The sequence below is a fragment of the Scyliorhinus torazame genome, chromosome 19 (genome assembly GCF_047496885.1).
Source record: "Scyliorhinus torazame isolate Kashiwa2021f chromosome 19, sScyTor2.1, whole genome shotgun sequence".
NCBI classification, from domain to species: domain Eukaryota; kingdom Metazoa; phylum Chordata; class Chondrichthyes; order Carcharhiniformes; family Scyliorhinidae; genus Scyliorhinus; species Scyliorhinus torazame.
In genome coordinates, this window is record NC_092725.1 from 5914823 (window position 1) to 5939072 (window position 24250).

Sequence of the window (24250 nt, forward strand, 5' to 3'; positions counted from 1 at the left end):
GTGGAATGTGAAACCTCTTTTTCAGGCTATTTGCATTGTACATAGGAAGGTTGTTTGTGGTGCTCCTGAGGTTCGGGTCTTTTGGATGTGGCTGTGGGATATCGCGTGGAGCCAGGTTCAAAGAAGGCGAGACGGCTGCATAATATGAATACTGTTTCCTAATTCGCTGATCATGAGGCTTTGGGGGTGGAGTCGAGATTTCCGGATTTACTTCCAGCTATGGCTGTAGTGTTGGGGCAATTCCAGGGGTCGGCGGACAATCCCTCCTCACCCCAGTCCGGTCTCCAACTTGAGTGAGAGGGTGGGAGCCCCTGGAGTGAACTGGATGCACAAACACACTCAGGCTGCATGATGTGGGACACACACACACACTGCCCCTCGACCACCTCCTCCCTCCCCAAAAAGCTTAATCACACCAACCGAGGCTGGGAGGAAAAACCAGAGTGAAACTCAACCGGCTTCCACTGAGACCCCTCGGAATCTGCATCATCAATGACAAATGCAAGGTTGGTGTGAGTTAAGCCCAACTTCCTTCCACACCCCCCTTCCCTGGTGACCAACTTTCGGATCCCAGTCTGTCTCTCTCTACCTCTGCTCCGGAAGTGAAAAGGCAAAAAATGTTTTTTTAAATCACATAGGTCTGCTGTTTGACACTTTTCAATGATCATCTTTATTAATTCCTGTCTTTTTTTAAATTATCAATTTATTGCTTCGAAGTAGATTTCACTTTTTGCTCAGCGAGATTTTTCTGTTTCCGTCAGACCTCAGCAGTTGCTGATGAAATTGATATTTAAGGTTGCTCTCAACCAAATTTGAGTTGGCGGCTGTTAGGTTTCCTGCTGAAGGGGAATGAGACGCTCGCAGGATGGACGACAGCTCTTTGGTGTCCGTGTGAAAAGGGTCAATTTAGCCCCAGTTGCAATGGGAAGTGTGGGAAATACTCAGCACGTGTTGTGGTCTCTGTGTGCGGAGAAACCGAGCTCAGTGGCACCACCCCGCTGTCCAATTCCCGCAGCCCCCCTCCTCCACCCCCCCCAACCCACCCTTCACTGTCACCCCCCAGAGTGAGCGCAGACCCTGGATTTGCAATGTTGCCTCTCTGACCATAGAGCAGTACAGCACAGAACAGGCATTTCGGCCCTCAATGTTGTGCCGAGCCTTGTCCGAAACCAAGATCAAGCTATCCCACTCCCTGTCATTCTGGTGAGCTCCATGTGCCTATCCGATAACTGCTTGAAAGTTCCTAAAGTGTCCGACTCCACTGCCACAGCAGGCAGTCCATTCCACACCCTAACCACTCTCTGAGTAAAGAACCTACCTTGGACATCCCTCCTATATCTCCCACCCTGAATCTTATAGTTATGCCCCCTTGTAACAGCTACATTCTCCCGAGGAAATAGTCTCTGAACATCCACTCTATCTATCCCCCTCATCTTATAAACCTCTACCAAGTCGCCTCTGATCCTCCTCCCCTCCAAAGAGAAAAGCCCGAGCTCCCTCAACCTCTCCTCAGAAGACCTATCCTCCAAACCAGGCAGCATCTCTCTGCACAGATGCTGGCTGGCTCGATGAGAATGTGCAGCACTGCTGTTGATATTTCAGATCTCCAGCGTCTGCCGTACTTCACTCCCCTCGTACATGCTGCGGCCATGTTGTTCCAAGTGCGGTTCTCGTTACAAATCGTTGCAAATGGGCAGCACGGTAGCACAAGTGGATAGCACTGTGGCTTCACAGCGCCAGGGTCCCAGGTTCGATTCCCCTCTCTCTGCGCAGATTCTGCACATTCTCCCAGTGTCTACGTGGGTTTCTTTCGGGTGCTCCGGTTTCCCCCCGCAGCCCAAAGACCTGCAGGTTAGATAGATTAGCCATGATAAAATTGCCCTTAGTGACCAAAAAAAGTTAAGAGGGGTTTTTGGTTACAGGGGTTGGGTGGAAGTGAGGGCTTAAGTGGGTCGGTGCAGACTCGATGGGCCAAATGGCCTCCTTCTGCACTGTATGTTCTATATTCTATGTTCTAAATCAGAATGGCAAAATAATTGTTCTCAAAGCAAAAAGGTAGATTTTTCTGTCAACATTTGCTGCTGAAATCTTTACTGGAAGGTTTTGCCAATCTTAATATGGAATAAAATCCAGGCGTGATACTCCAATAGAATATGTCTCTGCTAATTCAAGATATTCTCATCTGTACAGGAGATCGTTGCTTGCGGTGCTTCTGAGCTTCACGCAGTTTGTATCTTCCTGTCTGGATGTTTCACAGGGTCAGATACAATGGAGCAGAGATGTATTAGACATGATGCATGACTGTGCCAAGAATAATGGCCGGATAAAACAATGGTTTTAAAAGTTATCTCTCTGAAAGCGGAGGTTGCCATGGGCTTTCGAACCAACAACACAAAGGCAAGGTTTTTGCGAAATTTGTCAAAGGGGTTGAGGTCGCAGTGACCATTTTTCCCACTTGGGGCATCAAAAGGCTGTGTGTGTGTGTGGGGTGGGGGGGAAGACAAATGAGGCAAGGGAGGGCAAAGACGGGCCTGGCAAACAGGAGAAGAACCAATGACAAAACATTTACACCCCTAGTCCCTTCGGTGTCAATCTCCACACTCTCAGGACAATAACCATACACTGACTGATGTCTCAGTCCCATCTCCCTCTCAGGGAGATATCTGTACACTGACTGGTGTCTCTCAGTCCCCCTCTCTTTCAGGGAGATATCTGTACACTGACTGATGTCTCTCAGTCCCCTCTCTCTCTCAGGGAGATATCTGTACACTGACTGGTGTCTCTCAGTCCCCTCTCTCTCTCAGGGAGATATCTGAACACTCACTGGTGTCTCTCAGTCCCCTCTCTCTCAGGGAGATATCTGTACACTGACTGGTGTCTCTCAGTCTCCTCCCTCACAGGGAGATATCTGTACACTGACTGGTGTCTCTCAGTCCTCTCTCTCTCAGGGAGATATCTGTACACTGACTGGTGTCTCTCAGTCCTCTCTCTCTCTCAGGGAGATATCTGTACACTGACTGGTGTCTCTCAGTCCCCTCTCTCTCAGGGAAATATCTGTACACTGACTGGTGTCTCTCAGTCCCCTCTCTCTCTCAGGGAGATATCTGTAATCTGTTCAATGATGGATCAGAGTTGATGTGAAATAATCGGAGTTTCTGTTTTGGGTGATTGGAGAAGTTTATTTGCTTTATCGCTCAGAGTGGTTACAGAACGTTGCGAAACTTCACTGAGCTGTGAGCCATCTGTCTCGCATAGTGTTCATCAAAATCTTCATTCTGAGATACTGTGAAGTGATTCTTCCAGTCTCCAACCTCACCTGTGAGAGAGAGAGAGAGAGAGAGGGAGAGAGAGAGAGAGAGAGAGAGAGAGAGATAGAGAGCCCGAGAGAGAGAGGAAGTGAGATGGAGGGAGAGAGAGATACAGAGAGATGGGGGGAGTGAGGGAGGCGATGAAACAGAGACAGAGAGATAACAAGATGGAGGGAGAGAAAGAGGGGCAGCGAGAGAGATAGAGAGCGATATGGAGGGAAAGATAGGTGGAGAAATAAAGAGACCGGGAGAGGGAGAGATAGAACCAGAGAGAGAATGACAAAGAGATGGAGGCAGAGAGATGGGGACAGAGAGTGAACCGGTGAGATATAGACAGAGCGATAGAGGCAGAGACAGATGGATTATAGAGAGACAGAGGGATAGAGAGAAAGAGACAGAGGGAGTTCGAGGGAGGGATTGAGAGAAAGAGATTTTGACAGACAGATGGATGGAGAGACAGGGTAAGTGAGACAGTGAGAGAGAGACAGACAGACAGATGGAAAGGGCGCGCGTGACAGAGAGAGTCAGATGGAGAGAGAGTGATACAGAGAGAGGGACAGAGAGAGTGAGACAGAGATGTAAAGATAAATAGTAAGTAGTGGGAGAAATTGAGGCAGAGAGACACAAAGAGAGAGAGAAACAGAGAGAGAGAGAGAGAACCAGAGTGTGCGACGGGACAGAGAGATAGAGATAGTGGTGAGGGAAGCAAAGGTTGGGAAAGAGAGAGGGAGAGAGTGTTTCAATATATTTGGGTGAAATTCCCGAGCTGATGTGTTTGGATTCACCTCTTCCCATCCATTCCCTCCCTGGGATCAACATTCCCCTCGCCCTCTGTTGTCGGAGGCTTGGCGACTTCCTGCAGTGTCTCTGGCCAATGGGAACCCCCCAGGATGTTGACAGTGGGGTATTCAGCGATGGTGATGTCATTGAATGTCAAGGGAGATGGATTTGGTCATGGACGGATTCAGTGTCTGAGGAGTTGTGAATGGTGCTGAACATGGTGCAGTCATCAGCGAACTTCTGACCTTATGATGGAGGGAAGGTCATTGATGAAGCAGCTTAAGATGGTTGGGGCCTAGGACACTCATTGCCCCTTGATCCTGGGTGTCCCACACAGATGTTTATCATAGAATTTATCATAGAATTTACAGTGCAGAAGGAGGCCGTTCGGCCCATCGAATCTGCACCGGCTCTTGGAAAGAGCACCCTACCCAAGGTCCACACCTCCACCCTATCCCCCATAACCCAGTAACCCCACCCAACACTAAGGCCAATTTTGGACACTAAGGGCAATTTATCATGGCCAATCCACTTAACCCGCACATCTTTGGACTGTGGGAGGAAACCGGAGCACCCGGAGGAAACCCACGCAGACACGGGGAGGATGTGTAGACTCCGCACAGACAGTGACCCAAGACGGAATCGAACCTGGGACCCTGGAGCTGTGAAGCAATTGTGCTATCCACAATGCTACCGTGTTGGAGGCACTGACCCAATATTTTGCCTCTGTCTTCACAGTAGAGGATACTGAAACATTTCCAAGAACTGCAGTTAATGCACTTGGTGCAATGACCATCACCAGGGAGACTATTGAATAAACTGATAGGATTAAAGGCGGATAAGTCTCCGGGACCCAATGGCCTGCACCCTGGGGTATTAAGGGAGGTGGCAGCAGAGATACTGGATGCATTTGTTATGATATTTCAGAATTCCCTGGATTCTGGAAGGGTCCCGGTGAATTGGAAACACACTAATGTGACGCTCCTACTCAACAAGGGAGAGAGGCAAAAAGTAGGAAATTAAAGACCGATTAGCTTGACCTCTGTGGTGGAGAAGTTGTTGGGATCAATCATTAAGGAGGAGATGACTGAACATTTGGAAAGACAAAGCCCAATCCACCATTGTCAGCGTGGTTTTATGAAGGGGAAGTCATGCCCGACAAACTTGTTCGAGTTCTTTGAGGACGTAACCAGCAAGGTGGATAATGGGGAACCTGTGGATGTGGTATATCTAGACTTCCAGAAGGTGGTTGATAATGTGCTGCATAAAAGACTGACCCAGAAGGTGAGATCATAGGGGATTGGAGGAAGAGTGCGACATTGGATTGAGGATTGGCCGACTGACAGAAAGCGAAAGGTTGGGATAAATGTGTCCTTCTCTGGCTGGTGAACTGTAAATCGGAGTTCCACAGGGGTCAGTCCTCGGAGCTGAGCTATTTACAATCTATATAAATGATCTGTAAGCAGGGACAGAGTGTAACATAGCAAAACTTGCGGCTGATACTAAAATAGGCGGGAAAGCAGGGAGCGAAGAGGAGATAAAGATTTTACAAATAGATATAGATAGGCCAGGAGATTGGGCCAAAATTTGGCAGATGCAGTTTAATGTGAATACTTGTGAGGTGATCCATTTCGGCCGAAAAAAATGGAAAGGCAAATTATTATCTGAATGGAAATCAGATTCAAGATGCGTCTGGGCAGAGGGGCCTGGGTGGCTTTGTTCATGAATCACAGAAAGTCGATTTGCAGGCACAGCACGTAATTAAAAAGACAAATGGAACGTCAGCATTTATTGTGAAAGGACTGGAGTGTAAGAGTAGAGAAGTGTTGTTGCAATTGTATAGGGTGTTGGTGAGACCACATCTGGAGTGTTGTGTCCAGTTTTGGTCTCCTTATTTGACGAAGGATGTGGTGGCATTGGAGGCAGCTCCGAGGAGGTTCACCAGATTGATTCCAGGGATGAAAGGGTTGACGTGTGAGGAGAGATTAAACAGTTTGGACTTATACTGGCTGGAATTTAGAAGATTGAGAGGGGATCTGATCGAGGTGTATAAAATCCTCAACGGGATTGATAAAGTAAACGGAGACCAAATGTCCCCACTTGTGGGGCAATCGAGGTCACAGATAGAGGTTGAGAGGCGGTAGATTTAAAACTGAGATGAGGAGAAACTGCTTCTCGCAGAGGGTGGTGAATTTGTGGAACTTGCTGCCCCATGGTGCGGTGGAGTCTGAGTCATTAATGGTTTGAAGAAAGAGATAGTATATTTCTGACGGTGAAAGGGATATGGGGTCCAGACAGTGAGGTGGATTTAAGAGCAGGAAGAGATCAGCCATGATCTGATTGAATGGCAGGCTCCAAGGGCGGAATTGTCGACTTCAACTCCTAATTCCTCTGTTCCTGTGTTTCTAGGTTCCCATTGACCAGAAACTGAACTGGACCCAGCCACATAAACACTGTGGTTCCCAGAGCAGGTCAGAGGCTGGGAATCCTGCAGAGAGTAACTCACCTCCTGACTCCCCCCAAAGCCTGTCCACCATCTACAAGGACACAAGTCAGGAGTGTGATGGGACCCTCTCCAGTTGCCTGGATGGGTGCGGCTCCCAACAACACTGGAGAAGCTCGACACCATCCGGGACAAAGCTGCTCCCGCTCGGTCGACACGCTAACCCCGCCTTCCTCATCTGCTCCCTCCCCCACCGACGCACAGCGGCAGCCGTGTGTACCGTCTACAAGATGCACGGCAGCCGCTCGCCGAGGCTCCTTCGACAGCACCTTCCAACCCTGCCACCTCTCCCATAGGGGTGGCACAATCCGGCCTACCCGGAAAGGCTGGTCCAAGGGGTGGTCAGGGCACAAGCCCCTCAAAGGAGGGAAAACTCAACATTGACCCCCGCTCCCCCCCCCCCCCCCCCCACCGGCTCTCTCACCCTTGACCGCCGGAACCTACCCTTGCGCATGAACCTGGAGATGTTCTGATTCATGACGCTCGCCGGAAGGGTGCTATAATTGGCCATCGGATTGTCCTTCATGATGTTGAAGGAGGAAGATTGAATGATCTTCTCAATGACGTCCTCTTCCAGAACTTTCTCCATGAACTCGGCCACTTTCAGGATCTCCCGTCTGGGATTCTATAGGATGGGAATGGACCGGATTTAGAGACCTCATGGGTCAGTGAGACAGGGGGACCGAGAAACCAGAACCAGGGGGTCAGGGGTCAGTGAGACAGGGGGACCGAGAAACCAGAACTGGGGTCAGGGGTCAGTGAGACAGGGGGACCGAGAAACCAGAACCAGGGGGTCAGGGGTCAGTGAGACAGGGGGGACTGAATAACCAGAACCTGGATCAGGGGTCAGTGAGACAGGGGGACCGAGAAACCAGAACTGAGGGGTCATGGGTCAGTGAGACAGGGGGACCGAGAAACCAGAACCAGGGGGTCAGGGGTCAGTGAGACAGGGGGGACTGAATAACCAGAACCGGGGTCAGGGGTCAGTGAGACAGGGGGGACTGAATAACCAGAACCGGGGTCAGGGGTCAGTGAGACAGGGAGACCGAGAAACCAGAACCAGGGGGTCAGGGGTCAGTGAGACAGGGGGGACTGAATAACCAGAACCGGGGTCAGGGGTCAGTGAGACAGGGGGACCGAGAAACCAGAACTGAGGGGTCATGGGTCAGTGAGACAGGGGGACCGAGAAACCAGAACCGGGGTCAGGGGTCAGTGAGACAGGGGGACTGAGCAACCAGACCTGGGGGTCAGGGGTCAGTGAGACAGGGGACCGAGAAACCAGACCTGGGGTCAGGGGTCACTGAGACAGGGGACCGAGAAACCAGAACAGGGGTCAGGGGTCAGTGTGACAGGGGGACCGAGCAACCAGACCTGGGGGTCAGGGGTCAGTGAGACAGGGGACCGAGAAACCAGAACTGGGGTCAGACTTCAGTGAGAAAGGGAGACTGGGCAACAAGACCCAGGGTCAGAGGTCAGTGGGACCGGGTGAACCAATAACCAGATCTGGGGTCAGGGGGACAGCAGGACCGGGAATCAAGAACCAAGGTCAGGGGTCAGTAAAAGAAGGACTGGCCATACAGAGCAGAGGTCAGCGAGAGCGTGACAGACCATCCAGGTCAGGGGTCAGGGGTCAGAGACAGCAGGAGCGAGAATTCAGAACCAAGGACAGGGGTCAATAACAGAAGAACAGGCCACTCAGACTAAGGGTCAGGGGTCAATGCAAGGGCAATTCACCATCCAGGTCAGGGGTCAGTGACCATCCAGACTGAAGGACAGGGATCATCTGTAACTCTCTGTCTCTCTCTCTCCCTTGCTGACCTTTCTCGCTCTGTCTCTCTCTCTCTCACTGACCTTTCTCCCTCTGTCTCTCTCTCTCTCTCTTGCTGACCTTTCGCTCTCTGTCTCTGTCTCTCTCACTGACCTTTCCCCCTCTGTCTCTCTCTCTCTCTCTCTCTCTCACTGACCTTTCTCTCTCTGTCTCTCTCTCTCTTGCTGACCTTTCTCCCTCTGTCTCTCTCTCTCTCTCTCTTGCTGACCTTTCTCCCTCTGTCTCTCTCTCTCTCTCTTGCTGACCTTTCTCCCTCTCTCTCTCTCTCTCTCGCTGACCTTTCTCCCTCTGTCTCTCTCTCTTGCTGACCTTTCTCCCTCTGTCTCTCTCTCTCTCTTGCTGATCTTTCTTCCTCTGTCTCTCTCTCTCTTGCTGACCTTTCTCCCTCTGTCTTTCTCTCTCTTGCTGACCTTTCTCCCTCTGTCTCTCTCTCTCTTGCTGACCTTTCTCCCTCTGTCTCTCTCTCTCTTGCTGACCTTTCTCCCTCTGTCTCTCTCTCTCTCTCTCTCGCTGACCTTTCTCCCGCTGTCTCTCTCTCTCTTGCTGACCTTTCTCCCTCTGTCTCTCTCTCTCTCTCTCGCTGACCATTCTCCCTCTGTCTCTCTCTCTCTTGCTGACCTTTCTCCCTCTGTCTCTCTCTCTCTTGCTGAACTTTCTCCCTCTGTCTCTCTCTCTCTCTCTCTCTTGCTGACCTTTCTCCCTCTGTCTCTCTCTCTCTTGCTGAACTTTCCCCCTCTGTCTCTCTCTCTCTCTCTCTCTCGCTGACCTTTCTCCCTCTGTCTCTCTCTCTCTTGCTGACCTTTCTCCCTCTGTCTCTCTCTCTCGCTGAACTTTCCCCCTCTGTCTCTCTCTCTCTCTCTCTCTCGCTGACCTTTCTCCCGCTGTCTCTCTCTCTCTTGCTGACCTTTCTCCCTCTGTCTCTCTCTCTCTCTCTCGCTGACCTTTCTCCCTCTGTCTCTCTCTCACTTGCTGACCTTTCTCCCTCTGTCTCTCTCTCTCTCTTGCTGACCTTTCTCCCTCTGTCTCTCTCTCTCTTGCTGACCTTTCTCCCTCTGTCTCTCTCTCTCTCTCTCGCTGACCTTTCTCCCTCTGTCTCTCTCTCACTTGCTGACCTTTCTCCCTCTGTCTCTGTCTCTCTCTTGCTGACCTTTCTCCCTCTGTCTCTCTCTCTCTCTCTCTCTCTCGCTGACCTTTCTCCCTCTGTCTCTCTCTCTCTCTCTCTCGCTGACCTTTCTCCCTCTGTCTATTTCTCTCTCTTGCTGACCTTTCTCTCTCTGTCTCTCTCTCTCTTGCTGACCTTTCTCCCTCTGTCTCTCTCTCTCTTGCTGACCTTTCTCCCTCTGTCTCTCTCTCTCTTGCTGACCTTTCTCCCTCTGTCTCTCTCTCTCTCTCTCTCTCGCTGACCTTTCTCCCGCTGTCTCTCACTCTATTGCTGACCTTTCTCCCTCTGTCTCTCTCTCTTGCTGACCTTTCTCCCTCTGTCTCTCTCTCTCTCTCTCGCTGACCATTCTCCCTCTGTCTCTCTCTCTCTTGCTGACTTTTCTCCCTCTGTCTCTCTCTCTCTCTGTCGCTGACCTTTCTCCCGCTGTCTCTCTCTCTCTTGCTGACCTTTCCGCCTCTGTCTCTCTGTCTCTCTCTCTCTCGCTGACCTTTCTCCCTCTGTCTCTCTCTCTCTTGCTGACCTTTCTCCCTCTGTCTCTCTCTCTCTCTCTCTCTTGCTGACCTTTCTCCCTGTCTCTCTCTCTCGCTGACCTTTCTCCCGCTGTCTCTCTCTCTCTTGCTGACCTTTCTCCCTCTGTCTCTCTCTCTCTCTCTCGCTGACCTTTCTCCCTCTGTCTCTCTCTCTCTTGCTGACCTTTCTCCCTCTGTCTCTCTCTCTCTCTGTCGCTGACCTTACTCCCGCTGTCTCTCTCTCTCTTGCTGACCTTTCCCCCTCTGTCTCTCTGTCTCTCTCTCTCTCGCTGACCTTTCTCCCGCTGTCTCTCTCTCTCTTGCTGACCTTTCTCTCTCTGTCTCTCTCTCTCTCTTGCTGACCTTTCTCCCTCTGTCTCTCTCTCTCTTGCTGACCTTTCTCCCTCTGTCTCTCTCTCTCTTGCTGACCTGTCTCCCTCTGTCTCTCTCTCTCTCTTGCTGACTTTTCACACTCTGTCTCTCTCCCTCTCTTGCTGACCTTTCTTCCTCTGTCTCTCTCTCTCTTGCTGACCTTTCTCCCTCTGTCTCTCTCTCTCGCTGACCTTTCTCCCTCTGTCTCTCTCTCTCTCTCTTGCTGACCTTTCTCCCTCTGTCTCTCTCTCTCGCTGACCTTTCTCCCTCTGTCTCTCTCTCTCTCGCTGACCTTTATCCCTCTGTCTCTCTCTCTCTTGCTGTCCTTTCTCCCTCTGTCTGTCTCTCTCTCTCTCTCGCTGACCTTTCTCCCTCTGTCTCTCTCTCTTGCTGACCTTTCTCCCTCTGTCTCTCTCTCTCTCTCGCTGACCTTTCTCCCTCTGTCTCTCTCCCTCTCTTGCTGACCTTTCTCCCTCTGTCTCTCTCTCTCTCTCTTGCTGAACTTTCTCCCTCTGTCTCTCTCTCTCTTGCTGACCTTTCTCCCTCTGTCTCTCTCTCTCACTGACCATTCCCCCTCTGTCTCTCTCTCTCTTGCTGACCGTTCTCTCTCTGTCTCTCTCCCTCTCTTGATGACCTTTCTCCCTCTGTCTCTCTCTCTCTTGCTGACATTCCTCCCTCTGTCTCTATCTCTCTCTCTCTTGCTGACCTTTCACACTCTGTCTCTCTCTCTCTCTTGCTGACCTTTCTCCCTCTGTCTCTCTCTCTCTCACTGACCTTTCTCCCTCTGTCTCTCTTTCTCTTGCTGACCTTTCTCCATCTGTCTCTGTTTCTCTCTTGCTGACCTTTCTCCCTCTGTCTGTCTCTCTCTCTCTCTTGCTGACCTTTAACCCTCTGTCTCTCTCTCTTTCTCTTGCTGACTTTTCTCCCTCCCTCTCTCTCTCTCTTGCTGACCTTTCTCCCTCTGTCTCTCTCTCTCTCTCTTGCTGACTTTTCTCCCTCCCTCTCTCTCTCTCTTGCTGACCTTTCTCCCTCTGCCTCTCTCTCTCTCTCTTGCTGACTTTTCTCCCTCCCTCTCTCTCTCTCTTGCTGACCTTTCTCCCTCTGTCTCTCTCTCTCTTGCTGACCTTTCCCCCTCAGTCTCTCTCTCTCTCTTGCTGACCTTTCTCCCTCTGTCTGTCTCTCTCTCTTGCTGACCTTTCTCCCTCTGTCTCTCTCTCTCTCTTGCTGACTTTTCTCCCTCCCTCTCTCTCTCTCTTGCTGACCTTTCTCCCTCTGACTCTCTCTCTCTCTTGATGACCTTTCTCCCTCTGTCTCTCTCTCTCTTGATGACCTTTCTCACTCTGTCTCTCTCTCTCTCTTGATGACCTTTCTCCCTCTGTCTCTCTCTCTTGCTGACCTTTCCACCTCTGTCTCTCTCTCTCTCTCTCTTGCTCACCTTTCTCCCTCTGTCTGTCTGTCTCTCTCTCTCACTGACCTTTCTCCCTCTGTCTCTCTCTCTCTCTTGCTGACCTTTCTCCCTCTATCTCTCTCTCTCTCTCGCTGACCTTTCTCCCTCTGTCTCTCTCTCTCTCTTGCTGACCTTTCTCCCTCTGTCTCTCTCTCTCTTGCTGACCTTTCTCCCTCTGTCTCTCTCTCTCTTTCTCGCTGACCTTTCTCCCTCTGTCTCTCTCTCACTTGCTGACCTTTCTCCCTCTGTCTCTGTCTCTCTCTTGCTGACCTTTCTCCCTCTGTCTCTCTCTCTCTCTCTCTCTCTCGCTGACCTTTCTCCCTCTGTCTCTCTCTCTCTCTCTCGCTGACCTTTCTCCCTCTGTCTCTCTCTCTCTCTTGCTGACCTTTCTCTCTCTGTCTCTCTCTCTCTTGCTGACCTTTCTCCCTCTGTCTCTCTCTCTCTTGCTGACCTTTCTCCCTCTGTCTCTCTCTCTCTTGCTGACCTTTCTCCCTCTGTCTCTCTCTCTCTCTCTCTCTCGCTGACCTTTCTCCCGCTGTCTCTCACTCTATTGCTGACCTTTCTCCCTCTGTCTCTCTCTCTTGCTGACCTTTCTCCCTCTGTCTCTCTCTCTCTCTCTCGCTGACCATTCTCCCTCTGTCTCTCTCTCTCTTGCTGACTTTTCTCCCTCTGTCTCTCTCTCTCTTGCTGACCTTTCTCCCTCTGTCTCTCTCTCTCTCTCTCTCTTGCTGACCTTTCTCCCTGTCTCTCTCTCTCGCTGACCTTTCTCCCGCTGTCTCTCTCTCTCTTGCTGACCTTTCTCCCTCTGTCTCTCTCTCTCTCGCTGACCTTTCTCCCTCTGTCTCTCTCTCTCTTGCTGACCTTTCTCCCTCTGTCTCTCTCTCTCTCTGTCGCTGACCTTTCTCCCGCTGTCTCTCTCTCTCTTGCTGACCTTTCCGCCTCTGTCTCTCTGTCTCTCTCTCTCTCGCTGACCTTTCTCCCTCTGTCTCTCTCTCTCTTGCTGACCTTTCTCCCTCTGTCTCTCTCTCTCTCTCTCTCTTGCTGACCTTTCTCCCTGTCTCTCTCTCTCGCTGACCTTTCTCCCGCTGTCTCTCTCTCTCTTGCTGACCTTTCTCCCTCTGTCTCTCTCGCTGACCTTTCTCCCTCTGTCTCTCTCTCTCTTGCTGACCTTTCTCGCTCTGTCTCTCTCTCTCTCTGTCGCTGACCTTACTCCCGCTGTCTCTCTCTCTCTTGCTGACCTTTCCCCCTCTGTCTCTCTGTCTCTCTCTCTCTCGCTGACCTTTCTCCCGCTGTCTCTCTCTCTCTTGCTGACCTTTCTCTCTCTGTCTCTCTCTCTCTCTTGCTGACCTTTCTCCCTCTGTCTCTCTCTCTCTTGCTGACCTTTCTCCCTCCGTCTCTCTCTCTCTTGCTGACCTGTCTCCCTCTGTCTCTCTCTCTCTCTTGCTGACTTTTCACACTCTGTCTCTCTCCCTCTCTTGCTGACCTTTCTCCCTCTGTCTCTCTCTCTCTCTCTTGCTGACCTTTCTCCCTCTGTCTCTCTCTCTCGCTGACCTTTCTCCCTCTGTCTCTCTCTCTCTCGCTGACCTTTCTCCCTCTGTCTCTCTCTCTCTTGCTGTCCTTTCTCCCTCTGTCTGTCTCTCTCTCTCTCTCGCTGACCTTTCTCCCTCTGTCTCTCTCTCTTGCTGACCTTTCTCCCTCTGTCTCTCTCTCTCTCGCTGACCTTTCTCCCTCTGTCTCTCTCCCTCTCTTGCTGACCTTTCTCCCTCTGTCTCTCTCTCTCTCTCTTGCTGAACTTTCTCCCTCTGTCTCTCTCTCTCTTGCTGACCTTTCTCCCTCTGTCTCTCTCTCTCACTGACCTTTCCCCCTCTGTCTCTCTCTCTCGCTGACCGTTCTCTCTCTGTCTCTCTCCCTCTCTTGATGACCTTTCTCCCTCTGTCTCTCTCTCTCTTGCTGACATTCCTCCCTCTGTCTCTATCTCTCTCTCTTGCTGACCTTTCACACTCTGTCTCTCTCTCTCTCTTGCTGACCTTTCTCCCTCTGTCTCTCTCTCTCTCGCTGACCTTTCTCCCTCTGTCTCTCTTTCTCTTGCTGACCTTTCTCCATCTGTCTCTGTTTCTCTCTTGCTGACCTTTCTCCCTCTGTCTGTCTCTCTCTCTCTCTTGCTGACCATTAACCCTCTGTCTCTCTCTCTTTCTCTTGCTGACTTTTCTCCCTCCCTCTCTCTCTCTCTTGCTGACCTTTCTCCCTCTGTCTCTCTCTCTCTCTCTTGCTGACTTTTCTCCCTCCCTCTCTCTCTCTCTTGCTGACCTTTCTCCCTCTGCCTCTCTCTCTCTCTCTTGCTGACTTTTCTCCCTCCCTCTCTCTCTCTCTTGCTGACCTTTCTCCCTCTGTCTCTCTCTCTCTTGCTGACCTTTCCCCCTCAGTCTCTCTCTCTCTCTTGCTGACCTTTCTCCCTCTGTCTGTCTCTCTCTCTTGCTGACCTTTCTCCCTCTGTCTCTCTCTCTCTCTTGCTGACTTTTCTCCCTCCCTCTCTCTCTCTCTTGCTGGCCTTTCTCCCTCTGACTCTCTCTCTCTCTTGATGACCTTTCTCCCTCTGTCTCTCTCTCTCTTGATGACCTTTCTCACTCTGTCTCTCTCTCTCTCTTGATGACCTTTCTCCCTCTGTCTCTCTCTCTTGCTGACCTTTCCACCTCTGTCTCTCTCTCTCTCTCTCTTGCTCACCTTTCTCCCTCTGTCTGTCTGTCTCTCTGTCTCACTGACCTTTCTCCCTCTGTCTCTCTCTCTCTCTTGCTGACCTTTCTCCCTCTATCTCTCTCTCTCTCTCTCGCTGACCTTTCTCCCTCTGTCTCTCTCTCTCTCTTGCTGACCTTTCTCCCTCTGTCTCTCTCTCTCTCTCTTGCTGACCTTTCTCCCTCTGTCTCTCTCTCTCTCTTGCTGACCTTTCTCCCTCTGTCTCTCTCTCTCTATTGCTGACTTTTCTCCCTCTGTCTCTCTCTCTCTTGCTGACCTTTCTCCCTCTGTCTCTCTCTCTCTCTTGCTGACCTTTCTCCCTCTGTCTCTCTCTCTCTCTCTCTCTTGCTGACCTTTTTCCCTCTGTCTCTCTCTCTCTCTCTTACTGACTTTTCTCCCTCTGTCTCTCTCACTCTTGCTGACCTTTCTCCCTCTGTCTCTCTCTCTCTCGCTGACCTTTCTCCCAATGTCTCTCTCTCTCTCTCTTGCTGACCTTTCTCCCTCTGTCTCTCTCTCTCTCTCTCTCTCGCTGACCTTTCTCCCGCTGTCTCTCACTCTATTGCTGACCTTTCTCCCTCTGTCTCTCTCTCTTGCTGACCTTTCTCCCTCTGTCTCTCTCTCTCTCTCTCGCTGACCATTCTCCCTCTGTCTCTCTCTCTCTTGCTGACTTTTCTCCCTCTGTCTCTCTCTCTCTTGCTGACCTTTCTCCCTCTGTCTCTCTCTCTCTCTCTCTCTTGCTGACCTTTCTCCCTGTCTCTCTCTCTCGCTGACCTTTCTCCCGCTGTCTCTCTCTCTCTTGCTGACCTTTCTCCCTCTGTCTCTCTCTCTCTCGCTGACCTTTCTCCCTCTGTCTCTCTCTCTCTTGCTGACCTTTCTCCCTCTGTCTCTCTCTCTCTCTGTCGCTGACCTTTCTCCCGCTGTCTCTCTCTCTCTTGCTGACCTTTCCGCCTCTGTCTCTCTGTCTCTCTCTCTCTCGCTGACCTTTCTCCCTCTGTCTCTCTCTCTCTTGCTGACCTTTCTCCCTCTGTCTCTCTCTCTCTCTCTCTCTTGCTGACCTTTCTCCCTGTCTCTCTCTCTCGCTGACCTTTCTCCCGCTGTCTCTCTCTCTCTTGCTGACCTTTCTCCCTCTGTCTCTCTCGCTGACCTTTCTCCCTCTGTCTCTCTCTCTCTTGCTGACCTTTCTCGCTCTGTCTCTCTCTCTCTCTGTCGCTGACCTTACTCCCGCTGTCTCTCTCTCTCTTGCTGACCTTTCCCCCTCTGTCTCTCTGTCTCTCTCTCTCTCGCTGACCTTTCTCCCGCTGTCTCTCTCTCTCTTGCTGACCTTTCTCTCTCTGTCTCTCTCTCTCTCTTGCTGACCTTTCTCCCTCTGTCTCTCTCTCTCTTGCTGACCTTTCTCCCTCCGTCTCTCTCTCTCTTGCTGACCTGTCTCCCTCTGTCTCTCTCTCTCTCTTGCTGACTTTTCACACTCTGTCTCTCTCCCTCTCTTGCTGACCTTTCTCCCTCTGTCTCTCTCTCTCTCTTGCCGACCTTTCTCCCTCTGTCTCTCTCTCTCGCTGACCTTTCTCCCTCTGTCTCTCTCTCTCTCTCTTGCTGACCTTTCTCCCTCTGTCTCTCTCTCTCGCTGACCTTTCTCCCTCTGTCTCTCTCTCTCTCGCTGACCTTTCTCCCTCTGTCTCTCTCTCTCTTGCTGTCCTTTCTCCCTCTGTCTGTCTCTCTCTCTCTCTCGCTGACCTTTCTCCCTCTGTCTCTCTCTCTTGCTGACCTTTCTCCCTCTGTCTCTCTCTCTCTCGCTGACCTTTCTCCCTCTGTCTCTCTCCCTCTCTTGCTGACCTTTCTCCCTCTGTCTCTCTCTCTCTCTCTTGCTGAACTTTCTCCCTCTGTCTCTCTCTCTCTTGCTGACCTTTCTCCCTCTGTCTCTCTCTCTCACTGACCTTTCCCCCTCTGTCTCTCTCTCTCGCTGACCGTTCTCTCTCTGTCTCTCTCCCTCTCTTGATGACCTTTCTCCCTCTGTCTCTCTCTCTCTTGCTGACATTCCTCCCTCTGTCTCTATCTCTCTCTCTTGCTGACCTTTCACACTCTGTCTCTCTCTCTCTCTTGCTGACCTTTCTCCCTCTGTCTCTCTCTCTCTCGCTGACCTTTCTCCCTCTGTCTCTCTTTCTCTTGCTGACCTTTCTCCATCTGTCTCTGTTTCTCTCTTGCTGACCTTTCTCCCTCTGTCTGTCTCTCTCTCTCTCTTGCTGACCATTAACCCTCTGTCTCTCTCTCTTTCTCTTGCTGACTTTTCTCCCTCCCTCTCTCTCTCTCTTGCTGACCTTTCTCCCTCTGTCTCTCTCTCTCTCTCTTGCTGACTTTTCTCCCTCCCTCTCTCTCTCTCTTGCTGACCTTTCTCCCTCTGCCTCTCTCTCTCTCTCTTGCTGACTTTTCTCCCTCCCTCTCTCTCTCTCTTGCTGACCTTTCTCCCTCTGTCTCTCTCTCTCTTGCTGACCTTTCCCCCTCAGTCTCTCTCTCTCTCTTGCTGACCTTTCTCCCTCTGTCTGTCTCTCTCTCTTGCTGACCTTTCTCCCTCTGTCTCTCTCTCTCTCTTGCTGACTTTTCTCCCTCCCTCTCTCTCTCTCTTGCTGGCCTTTCTCCCTCTGACTCTCTCTCTCTCTTGATGACCTTTCTCCCTCTGTCTCTCTCTCTCTTGATGACCTTTCTCACTCTGTCTCTCTCTCTCTCTTGATGACCTTTCTCCCTCTGTCTCTCTCTCTTGCTGACCTTTCCACCTCTGTCTCTCTCTCTCTCTCTCTTGCTCACCTTTCTCCCTCTGTCTGTCTGTCTCTCTGTCTCACTGACCTTTCTCCCTCTGTCTCTCTCTCTCTCTTGCTGACCTTTCTCCCTCTATCTCTCTCTCTCTCTCTCGCTGACCTTTCTCCCTCTGTCTCTCTCTCTCTCTTGCTGACCTTTCTCCCTCTGTCTCTCTCTCTCTCTCTTGCTGACCTTTCTCCCTCTGTCTCTCTCTCTCTCTTGCTGACCTTTCTCCCTCTGTCTCTCTCTCTCTATTGCTGACTTTTCTCCCTCTGTCTCTCTCTCTCTTGCTGACCTTTCTCCCTCTGTCTCTCTCTCTCTCTTGCTGACCTTTCTCCCTCTGTCTCTCTCTCTCTCTCTCTCTTGCTGACCTTTTTCCCTCTGTCTCTCTCTCTCTCTCTTACTGACTTTTCTCCCTCTGTCTCTCTCACTCTTGCTGACCTTTCTCCCTCTGTCTCTCTCTCTCTCGCTGACCTTTCTCCCAATGTCTCTCTCTCTCTCTCTTGCTGACCTTTCTCCCTCTGTCTCTCTCTCTCTCTCTTGCTGACCTTTCTCCCTCTGTCTCTCTCTCTCTCTTGCTGACCTTTCTCCCTCTGTCTCTCTCTCTCTCTATTGCTGACTTTTCTCCCTCTGTCTCTCTCTCTCTTGCTGACCTTTCTCCCTCTGTCTCTCTCTCTCTCTTGCTGACCTTTTTCCCTCTGTCTCTCTCTCTCTCTTGCTGACTTTTCACACTCTGTCTCTCTCCCTCTCTTGCTGACCTTTCTCCCTCTGTCTCTCTCTCTCTTGCTGACCTTTCTCCCTCTGTCTCTCTCTCTCGCTGACCTTTCTCCCTCTGTCTCTCTCTCTCTCTCTTGCTGACCTTTCTCCCTCTGTCTCTCTCTCTCGCTGACCTTTCTCCCTCTGTCTCTCTCTCTCTCGCTGACCTTTCTCCCTCTGTCTCTCTCTCTCTTGCTGTCCTTTCTCCCTCTGTCTGTCTCTCTCTTTCTCTCGCTGACCTTTCTCCCTCTGTCTCTCTCTCTTGCTGACCTTTCTCCCTCTGTCTCTCTCTCTCTCTCGCTGACCTTTCTCCCTCTGTCTCTCTCCCTCTCTTGCTGACCTTTCTCCCTCTGTCTCTCTCTCTCTCTCTTGCTGAACTTTCTCCTTCTGTCTCTCTCTCTCTTGCTGACCTTTCTCCCTCTGTCTCTCTCTCTCACTGACCTTTCCCCCTCTGTCTCTCTCTCTCTTGCTGACCGTTCTCTCTCTGTCTCTCTCCCTCTCTTGATGACCTTTCTCCCTCTGTCTCTCTCTCTCTTGCTGACATTCCTCCCTCTGTCTCTATCTCTCTCTCTCTTGCTGACCTTTCACACTCTGTCTCTCTCTCTCTCTTGCTGACCTTTCTCCCTCTGTCTCTCTCTCTCTCGCTGACCTTTCTCCCTCTGTCTCTCTTTCTCTTGCTGACCTTTCTCCATCTGTCTCTGTTTCTCTCTTGCTGACCTTTCTCCCTCTGTCTGTCTCTCTCTCTCTCTTGCTGACCTTTAACCCTCTGTCTCTCTCTCTTTCTCTTGCTGACTTTTTTCCCTCCCTCTCTCTCTCTCTTGCTGACCTTTCTCCCTCTGTCTCTCTCGCTCTCTCTTGCTGACTTTTCTCCCTCCCTCTCTCTCTCTCTTGCTGACCTTTCTCCCTCTGCCACTCTCTCTCTCTCTTGCTGACTTTTCTCCCTCCCTCTCTCTCTCTCTTGCTGACCCTTCTCCCTCTGTCTCTCTCTCTCTTGCTGACCTTTCCCCCTCAGTCTCTCTCTCTCTCTTGCTGACCTTTCTCCCTCTGTCTGTCTCTCTCTCTTGCTGACCTTTCTCCCTCTGTCTCTCTCTCTCTCTTGCTGACTTTTCTCCCTCCCTCTCTCTCTCTCTTGCTGACCTTTCTCCCTCTGACTCTCTCTCTCTCTTGATGACCTTTCTCCCTCTGTCTCTCTCTCTCTTGATGACCTTTCTCACTCTGTCTCTCTCTCTCTCTTGATGACCTTTCTCCCTCTGTCTCTCTCTCTTGCTGACCTTTCCACCTCTGTCTCTCTCTCTCTCTCTCTTGCTCACCTTTCTCCCTCTGTCTGTCTGTCTCTCTCTCTCACTGACCTTTCTCCCTCTGTCTCTCTCTCTCTCTTGCTGACCTTTCTCCCTCTATCTCTCTCTCTCTCTCGCTGACCTTTCTCCCTCTGTCTCTCTCTCTCTCTTGCTGACCTTTCTCCCTCTGTCTCTCTCTCTCTCTCTTGCTGACCTTTCTCCCTCTGTCTCTCTCTCTCTCTTGCTGACCTTTCTCCCTCTGTCTCTCTCTCTCTATTGCTGACTTTTCTCCCTCTGTCTCTCTCTCTCTTGCTGACCTTTCTCCCTCTGTCTCTCTCTCTCTCTTGCTGACCTTTCTCCCTCTGTCTCTCTCTCTCTCTCTCTCTTGCTGACCTTTTTCCCTCTGCCTCTCTCTCTCTCTCTTACTGACCTTTCTCCCTCTGTCTCTCTCACTCTTGCTGACCTTTCTCCCTCTGTCTCTCTCTCTCTCGCTGACCTTTCTCCCAATGTCTCTCTCTCTCTCTCTTGCTGACCTTTCTCCCTCTGTCTCTCTCTCTCTCTCTTGCTGACCTTTCTCCCTCTGTCTCTCTCTCTCTCTTGCTGACCTTTCTCCCTCTTTCTCTCTCTCTCTCTATTGCTGACTTTTCTCCCTCTGTCTCTCTCTCTCTTGCTGACCTTTCTCCCTCTGTCTCTCTCTCTCTCTTGCTGACCTTTTTCCCTCTGTCTCTCTCTCTCTTACTGACCTTTCTCCCTCTGTCTCTCTCTCTCTCTCTCTCTCTCGCTGACCTTTCTCACTCTGTCTCTCTCTCTCTCTCTTGCTGACCTTTCTCCCCCTGTCTCGCTCTCTCTCTTGCTGACCTTTCTCCCTCTGTCTCTCTCTCTCTTGCTGACCTTTCTCCCTCTGTCTCTCTCTCTCTCTCTCTCACTGACCTTTCTCCCTCTGTCTCTCTCTCTTGCTGACCTTTTTCCCTCTGTCTCTCTCTCTCTCTCTTACTGACCTTTCTCCCTCTGTCTCTCTCTCTCTCTCTCTCACTGACGTTTCTCCCTCTGTCTCTCTCTCTCTCTCGCTGACCTTTCTCCCTCTGTCTCTCTCACTCTTGTTGACCTTTCTCCCTCTGTCTCTCTCTCTTTCTCTCTCTCACTGACCTTTCTCCCTCTGTCCCTCTCTCTCTCTCTTGCTGACCTTTCTCCCCCTGTCTCTCTCTCTCTCTTGCTGACCTTTCTCCCTGTCTCTCTCTCTCACTGACCTTTCTCCCTCTGTCTCTCTCTCTCTTGCAGACCTTTCTCCCTCTGTCTCTCTCTCTCTTGCTGACCTTTCTCCCTCTGTCACTCTCTCTCTTGCTGACCTTTCTCCCTCTGTCTCTCTCTCTCTCTCGCTGACCTTTCTCCCTCTGTCTCTCTCTCTCTCGCTGACTTTTCTCCCTCTGTCTCTGTCTCTCTCTTGCTGACCTTTCTCGCTCTGTCTCTCTCTCTCTCTTGCTGACCTTTCTCTCTCTGTCTCTCTCTCTCTCGCTGACTTTTCTCCCTCTGTCTCTGTCTCTCTCTTGCTGACCTTTCTCCCTCTGTCTCCCTCTCTCTCTCTCTTGCTGACCTTTCTCCCTCTGTCTCTCTCTCTCTCTTGATTACCTTTCACCCTCTGTCTCTCTCTCTCTTGCTGACCTTTCTCCCTCTGTCTCTCTCTCTCTCTTGCTGACCTTTCTCCCTCTGTCTCTCTCTCTCTCTCGCTGACCTTTCTCCCTCTGTCTCTCTCTCTTGCTGACCTTTCTCCCTCTGGCTCTCTCTCTCTCTTGCTGACCTTTCTCGTTCTGTCTCTGTCTCTCTCTTGCTGACCTTTCTCCCTCTGTCTCTCTCTCTCTCTCTCTCTTGCTGACCATTCTCCCTCTGTCTCTCTCTCTCTCTCTTACTGACCTTTCTCCCTCTGTCTCTCTCTCTCTCTTGCTGACTTTTCTCCCTCTGTCTCTGTCTCTCTCTTGCTGACCTTTCTCGCTCTGTCTCTCTCTCTCTCTCTCTTGCTGACCTTTCTCCCTCTGTCTCTCTCTCTCTCTCTCTTGCTGACCTTTCTCCCTCTGTCTCTCTCTCTCTTTCTCGCTGACCTTTCTCCCTCTGTCTCTCTTTCTCTTGCTGACCTTTCTCCCTCTCTCTCTGTCTCTCTCTTGCTGACCTTTCTCCCTCTGTCTGTCTCTCTCTCTCTCTTGCTGACCTTTAACCCTCTGTCTCTCTCTCTTTCTCTTGCTGACTTTTCTCCCTCCCTCTCTCTCTCTCTTGCTGACCTTTCTCCCTCTGCCTCTCTCTCTCTCTCTTGCTGACTTTTCTCCCTCCCTCTCTCTCTCTTGCTGACCTTCCTCCCTCTGCCTCTCTCTCTCTCTCTTGCTGACTTTTTTCCCTCTCTCTCTCTCTCTCTCTTGCTGACCTTTCTCCCTCTGTCTCTCTCTCTCTTGCTGACCTTTCCCCCTCAGTCGCTCTCTCTCTCTTGCTGACCTTTCTCCCTCTGTCTGTCTCTCTCTCTTGCTGACCTTTCTCCCTCTGTCTCTCTCTCTCTCTTGCTGACTTTTCTCCCTCCCTCTCTCTCTCTCTTGCTGACCTTTCTCCCTCTGTCTCTCTCTCTCTCTTGATGACCTTTCTCCCTCTGTCTCTCTCTCTCTCTTGATGACCTTTCTCACTGTCTCTCTCTCTCTCTTGATGACCTTTCTCCCTCTGTCTCTCTCTCTCTTGCTGACCTTTCCCCCTCTGTCTCTCTCTCTCTCTCTCTTGCTCACCTTTCTCCCTCTGTCTGTCTGTCTCTCTCTCTCACTGACCTTTCTCCCTCTGTCTCTCTCTCTCTCTTGCTGACCTTTCTCCCTCTGTCTCTCTCTCTCTCTCTCTCGCTGACCTTTCTCCCTCTGTCTCTCTCTCTCTCTTGCTGACCTTTCTCCCTCTATCTCTCTCTCTCTCTCGCTGACCTTTCTCCCTCTGTCTCTCTCTCTCTCTTGCTGACCTTTCTCCCTCTGTCTCTCTCTCTCTTGCTGACCTTTCTCCCTCTGTCTCTCTCTCTCTTTCTCGCTGACCTTTCTCCCTCTGTCTCTCTCTCACTTGCTGACCTTTCTCCCTCTGTCTCTGTCTCTCTCTTGCTGACCTTTCTCCCTCTGTCTCTCTCTCTCTCTCTCTCTCTCGCTGACCTTTCTCCCTCTGTCTCTCTCTCTCTCTCTCGCTGACCTTTCTCCCTCTGTCTCTCTCTCTCTCTTGCTGACCTTTCTCTCTCTGTCTCTCTCTCTCTTGCTGACCTTTCTCCCTCTGTCTCTCTCTCTCTTGCTGACCTTTCTCCCTCTGTCTCTCTCTCTCTTGCTGACCTTTCTCCCTCTGTCTCTCTCTCTCTCTCGCTGACCTTTCTCCCTCTGTCTCTCTCTCTTGCTGACCTTTCTCCCTCTGGCTCTCTCTCTCTCTTGCTGACCTTTCTCGTTCTGTCTCTGTCTCTCTCTTGCTGACCTTTCTCCCTCTGTCTCTCTCTCTCTCTCTCTCTTGCTGACCATTCTCCCTCTGTCTCTCTCTCTCTCTCTTACTGACCTTTCTCCCTCTGTCTCTCTCTCTCTCTTGCTGACTTTTCTCCCTCTGTCTCTGTCTCTCTCTTGCTGACCTTTCTCGCTCTGTCTCTCTCTCTCTCTCTCTTGCTGACCTTTCTCCCTCTGTCTCTCTCTCTCTCTCTCTTGCTGACCTTTCTCCCTCTGTCTCTCTCTCTCTTTCTCGCTGACCTTTCTCCCTCTGTCTCTCTTTCTCTTGCTGACCTTTCTCCCTCTCTCTCTGTCTCTCTCTTGCTGACCTTTCTCCCTCTGTCTGTCTCTCTCTCTCTCTTGCTGACCTTTAACCCTCTGTCTCTCTCTCTTTCTCTTGCTGACTTTTCTCCCTCCCTCTCTCTCTCTCTTGCTGACCTTTCTCCCTCTGCCTCTCTCTCTCTCTCTTGCTGACTTTTCTCCCTCCCTCTCTCTCTCTTGCTGACCTTCCTCCCTCTGCCTCTCTCTCTCTCTCTTGCTGACTTTTTTCCCTCTCTCTCTCTCTCTCTCTTGCTGACCTTTCTCCCTCTGTCTCTCTCTCTCTTGCTGACCTTTCCCCCTCAGTCGCTCTCTCTCTCTTGCTGACCTTTCTCCCTCTGTCTGTCTCTCTCTCTTGCTGACCTTTCTCCCTCTGTCTCTCTCTCTCTCTTGCTGACTTTTCTCCCTCCCTCTCTCTCTCTCTTGCTGACCTTTCTCCCTCTGTCTCTCTCTCTCTCTTGATGACCTTTCTCCCTCTGTCTCTCTCTCTCTCTTGATGACCTTTCTCACTGTCTCTCTCTCTCTCTTGATGACCTTTCTCCCTCTGTCTCTCTCTCTCTTGCTGACCTTTCCCCCTCTGTCTCTCTCTCTCTCTCTCTTGCTCACCTTTCTCCCTCTGTCTGTCTGTCTCTCTCTCTCACTGACCTTTCTCCCTCTGTCTCTCTCTCTCTCTTGCTGACCTTTCTCCCTCTGTCTCTCTCTCTCTCTCTCTCGCTGACCTTTCTCCCTCTGTCTCTCTCTCTCTCTTGCTGACCTTTCTCCCTCTGTCTCTCTCTCTCTCTCTTGCTGACCTTTCTCCCTCTGTCTCTCTCTCTCTCTTGCTGACCTTTCTCCCTCTGTCACTCTCTCTCTATTGCTGACTTTTCTCCCTCTGTCTCTCTCTCTCTTGCTGACCTTTCTCCCTCTGTCTCTCTCTCTCTCTTGCTGACCTTTCTCCCTCTGTCTCTCTCTCTCTCTCTCTCTCTCTCGCTGACCTTTCTCCCTCTGTCTCTCTCTCTCTCTCTCTTGC

General features: G+C 51.2%; 1 protein-coding gene across 1 annotated transcript in view; it reads right to left on the minus strand.

The window, feature by feature from the left end:
• Positions 1 to 3162: 3162 nt before the first annotated feature.
• Positions 3163 to 24250, minus strand: part of LOC140395991 (sulfotransferase 1 family member D1-like) — a 71941-nt gene continuing 50853 nt past the window's right edge. The window contains exons 6-7 of the mRNA XM_072484027.1: positions 7036 to 7216; positions 3163 to 3316 (exon numbers count right to left, since the gene is read on the minus strand). Coding sequence (XP_072340128.1) covers positions 3204 to 3316; positions 7036 to 7216 — 294 coding nt within the window. The 3' untranslated portion in view covers positions 3163 to 3203. The remainder of the gene's footprint in view (positions 3317 to 7035; positions 7217 to 24250) is intronic.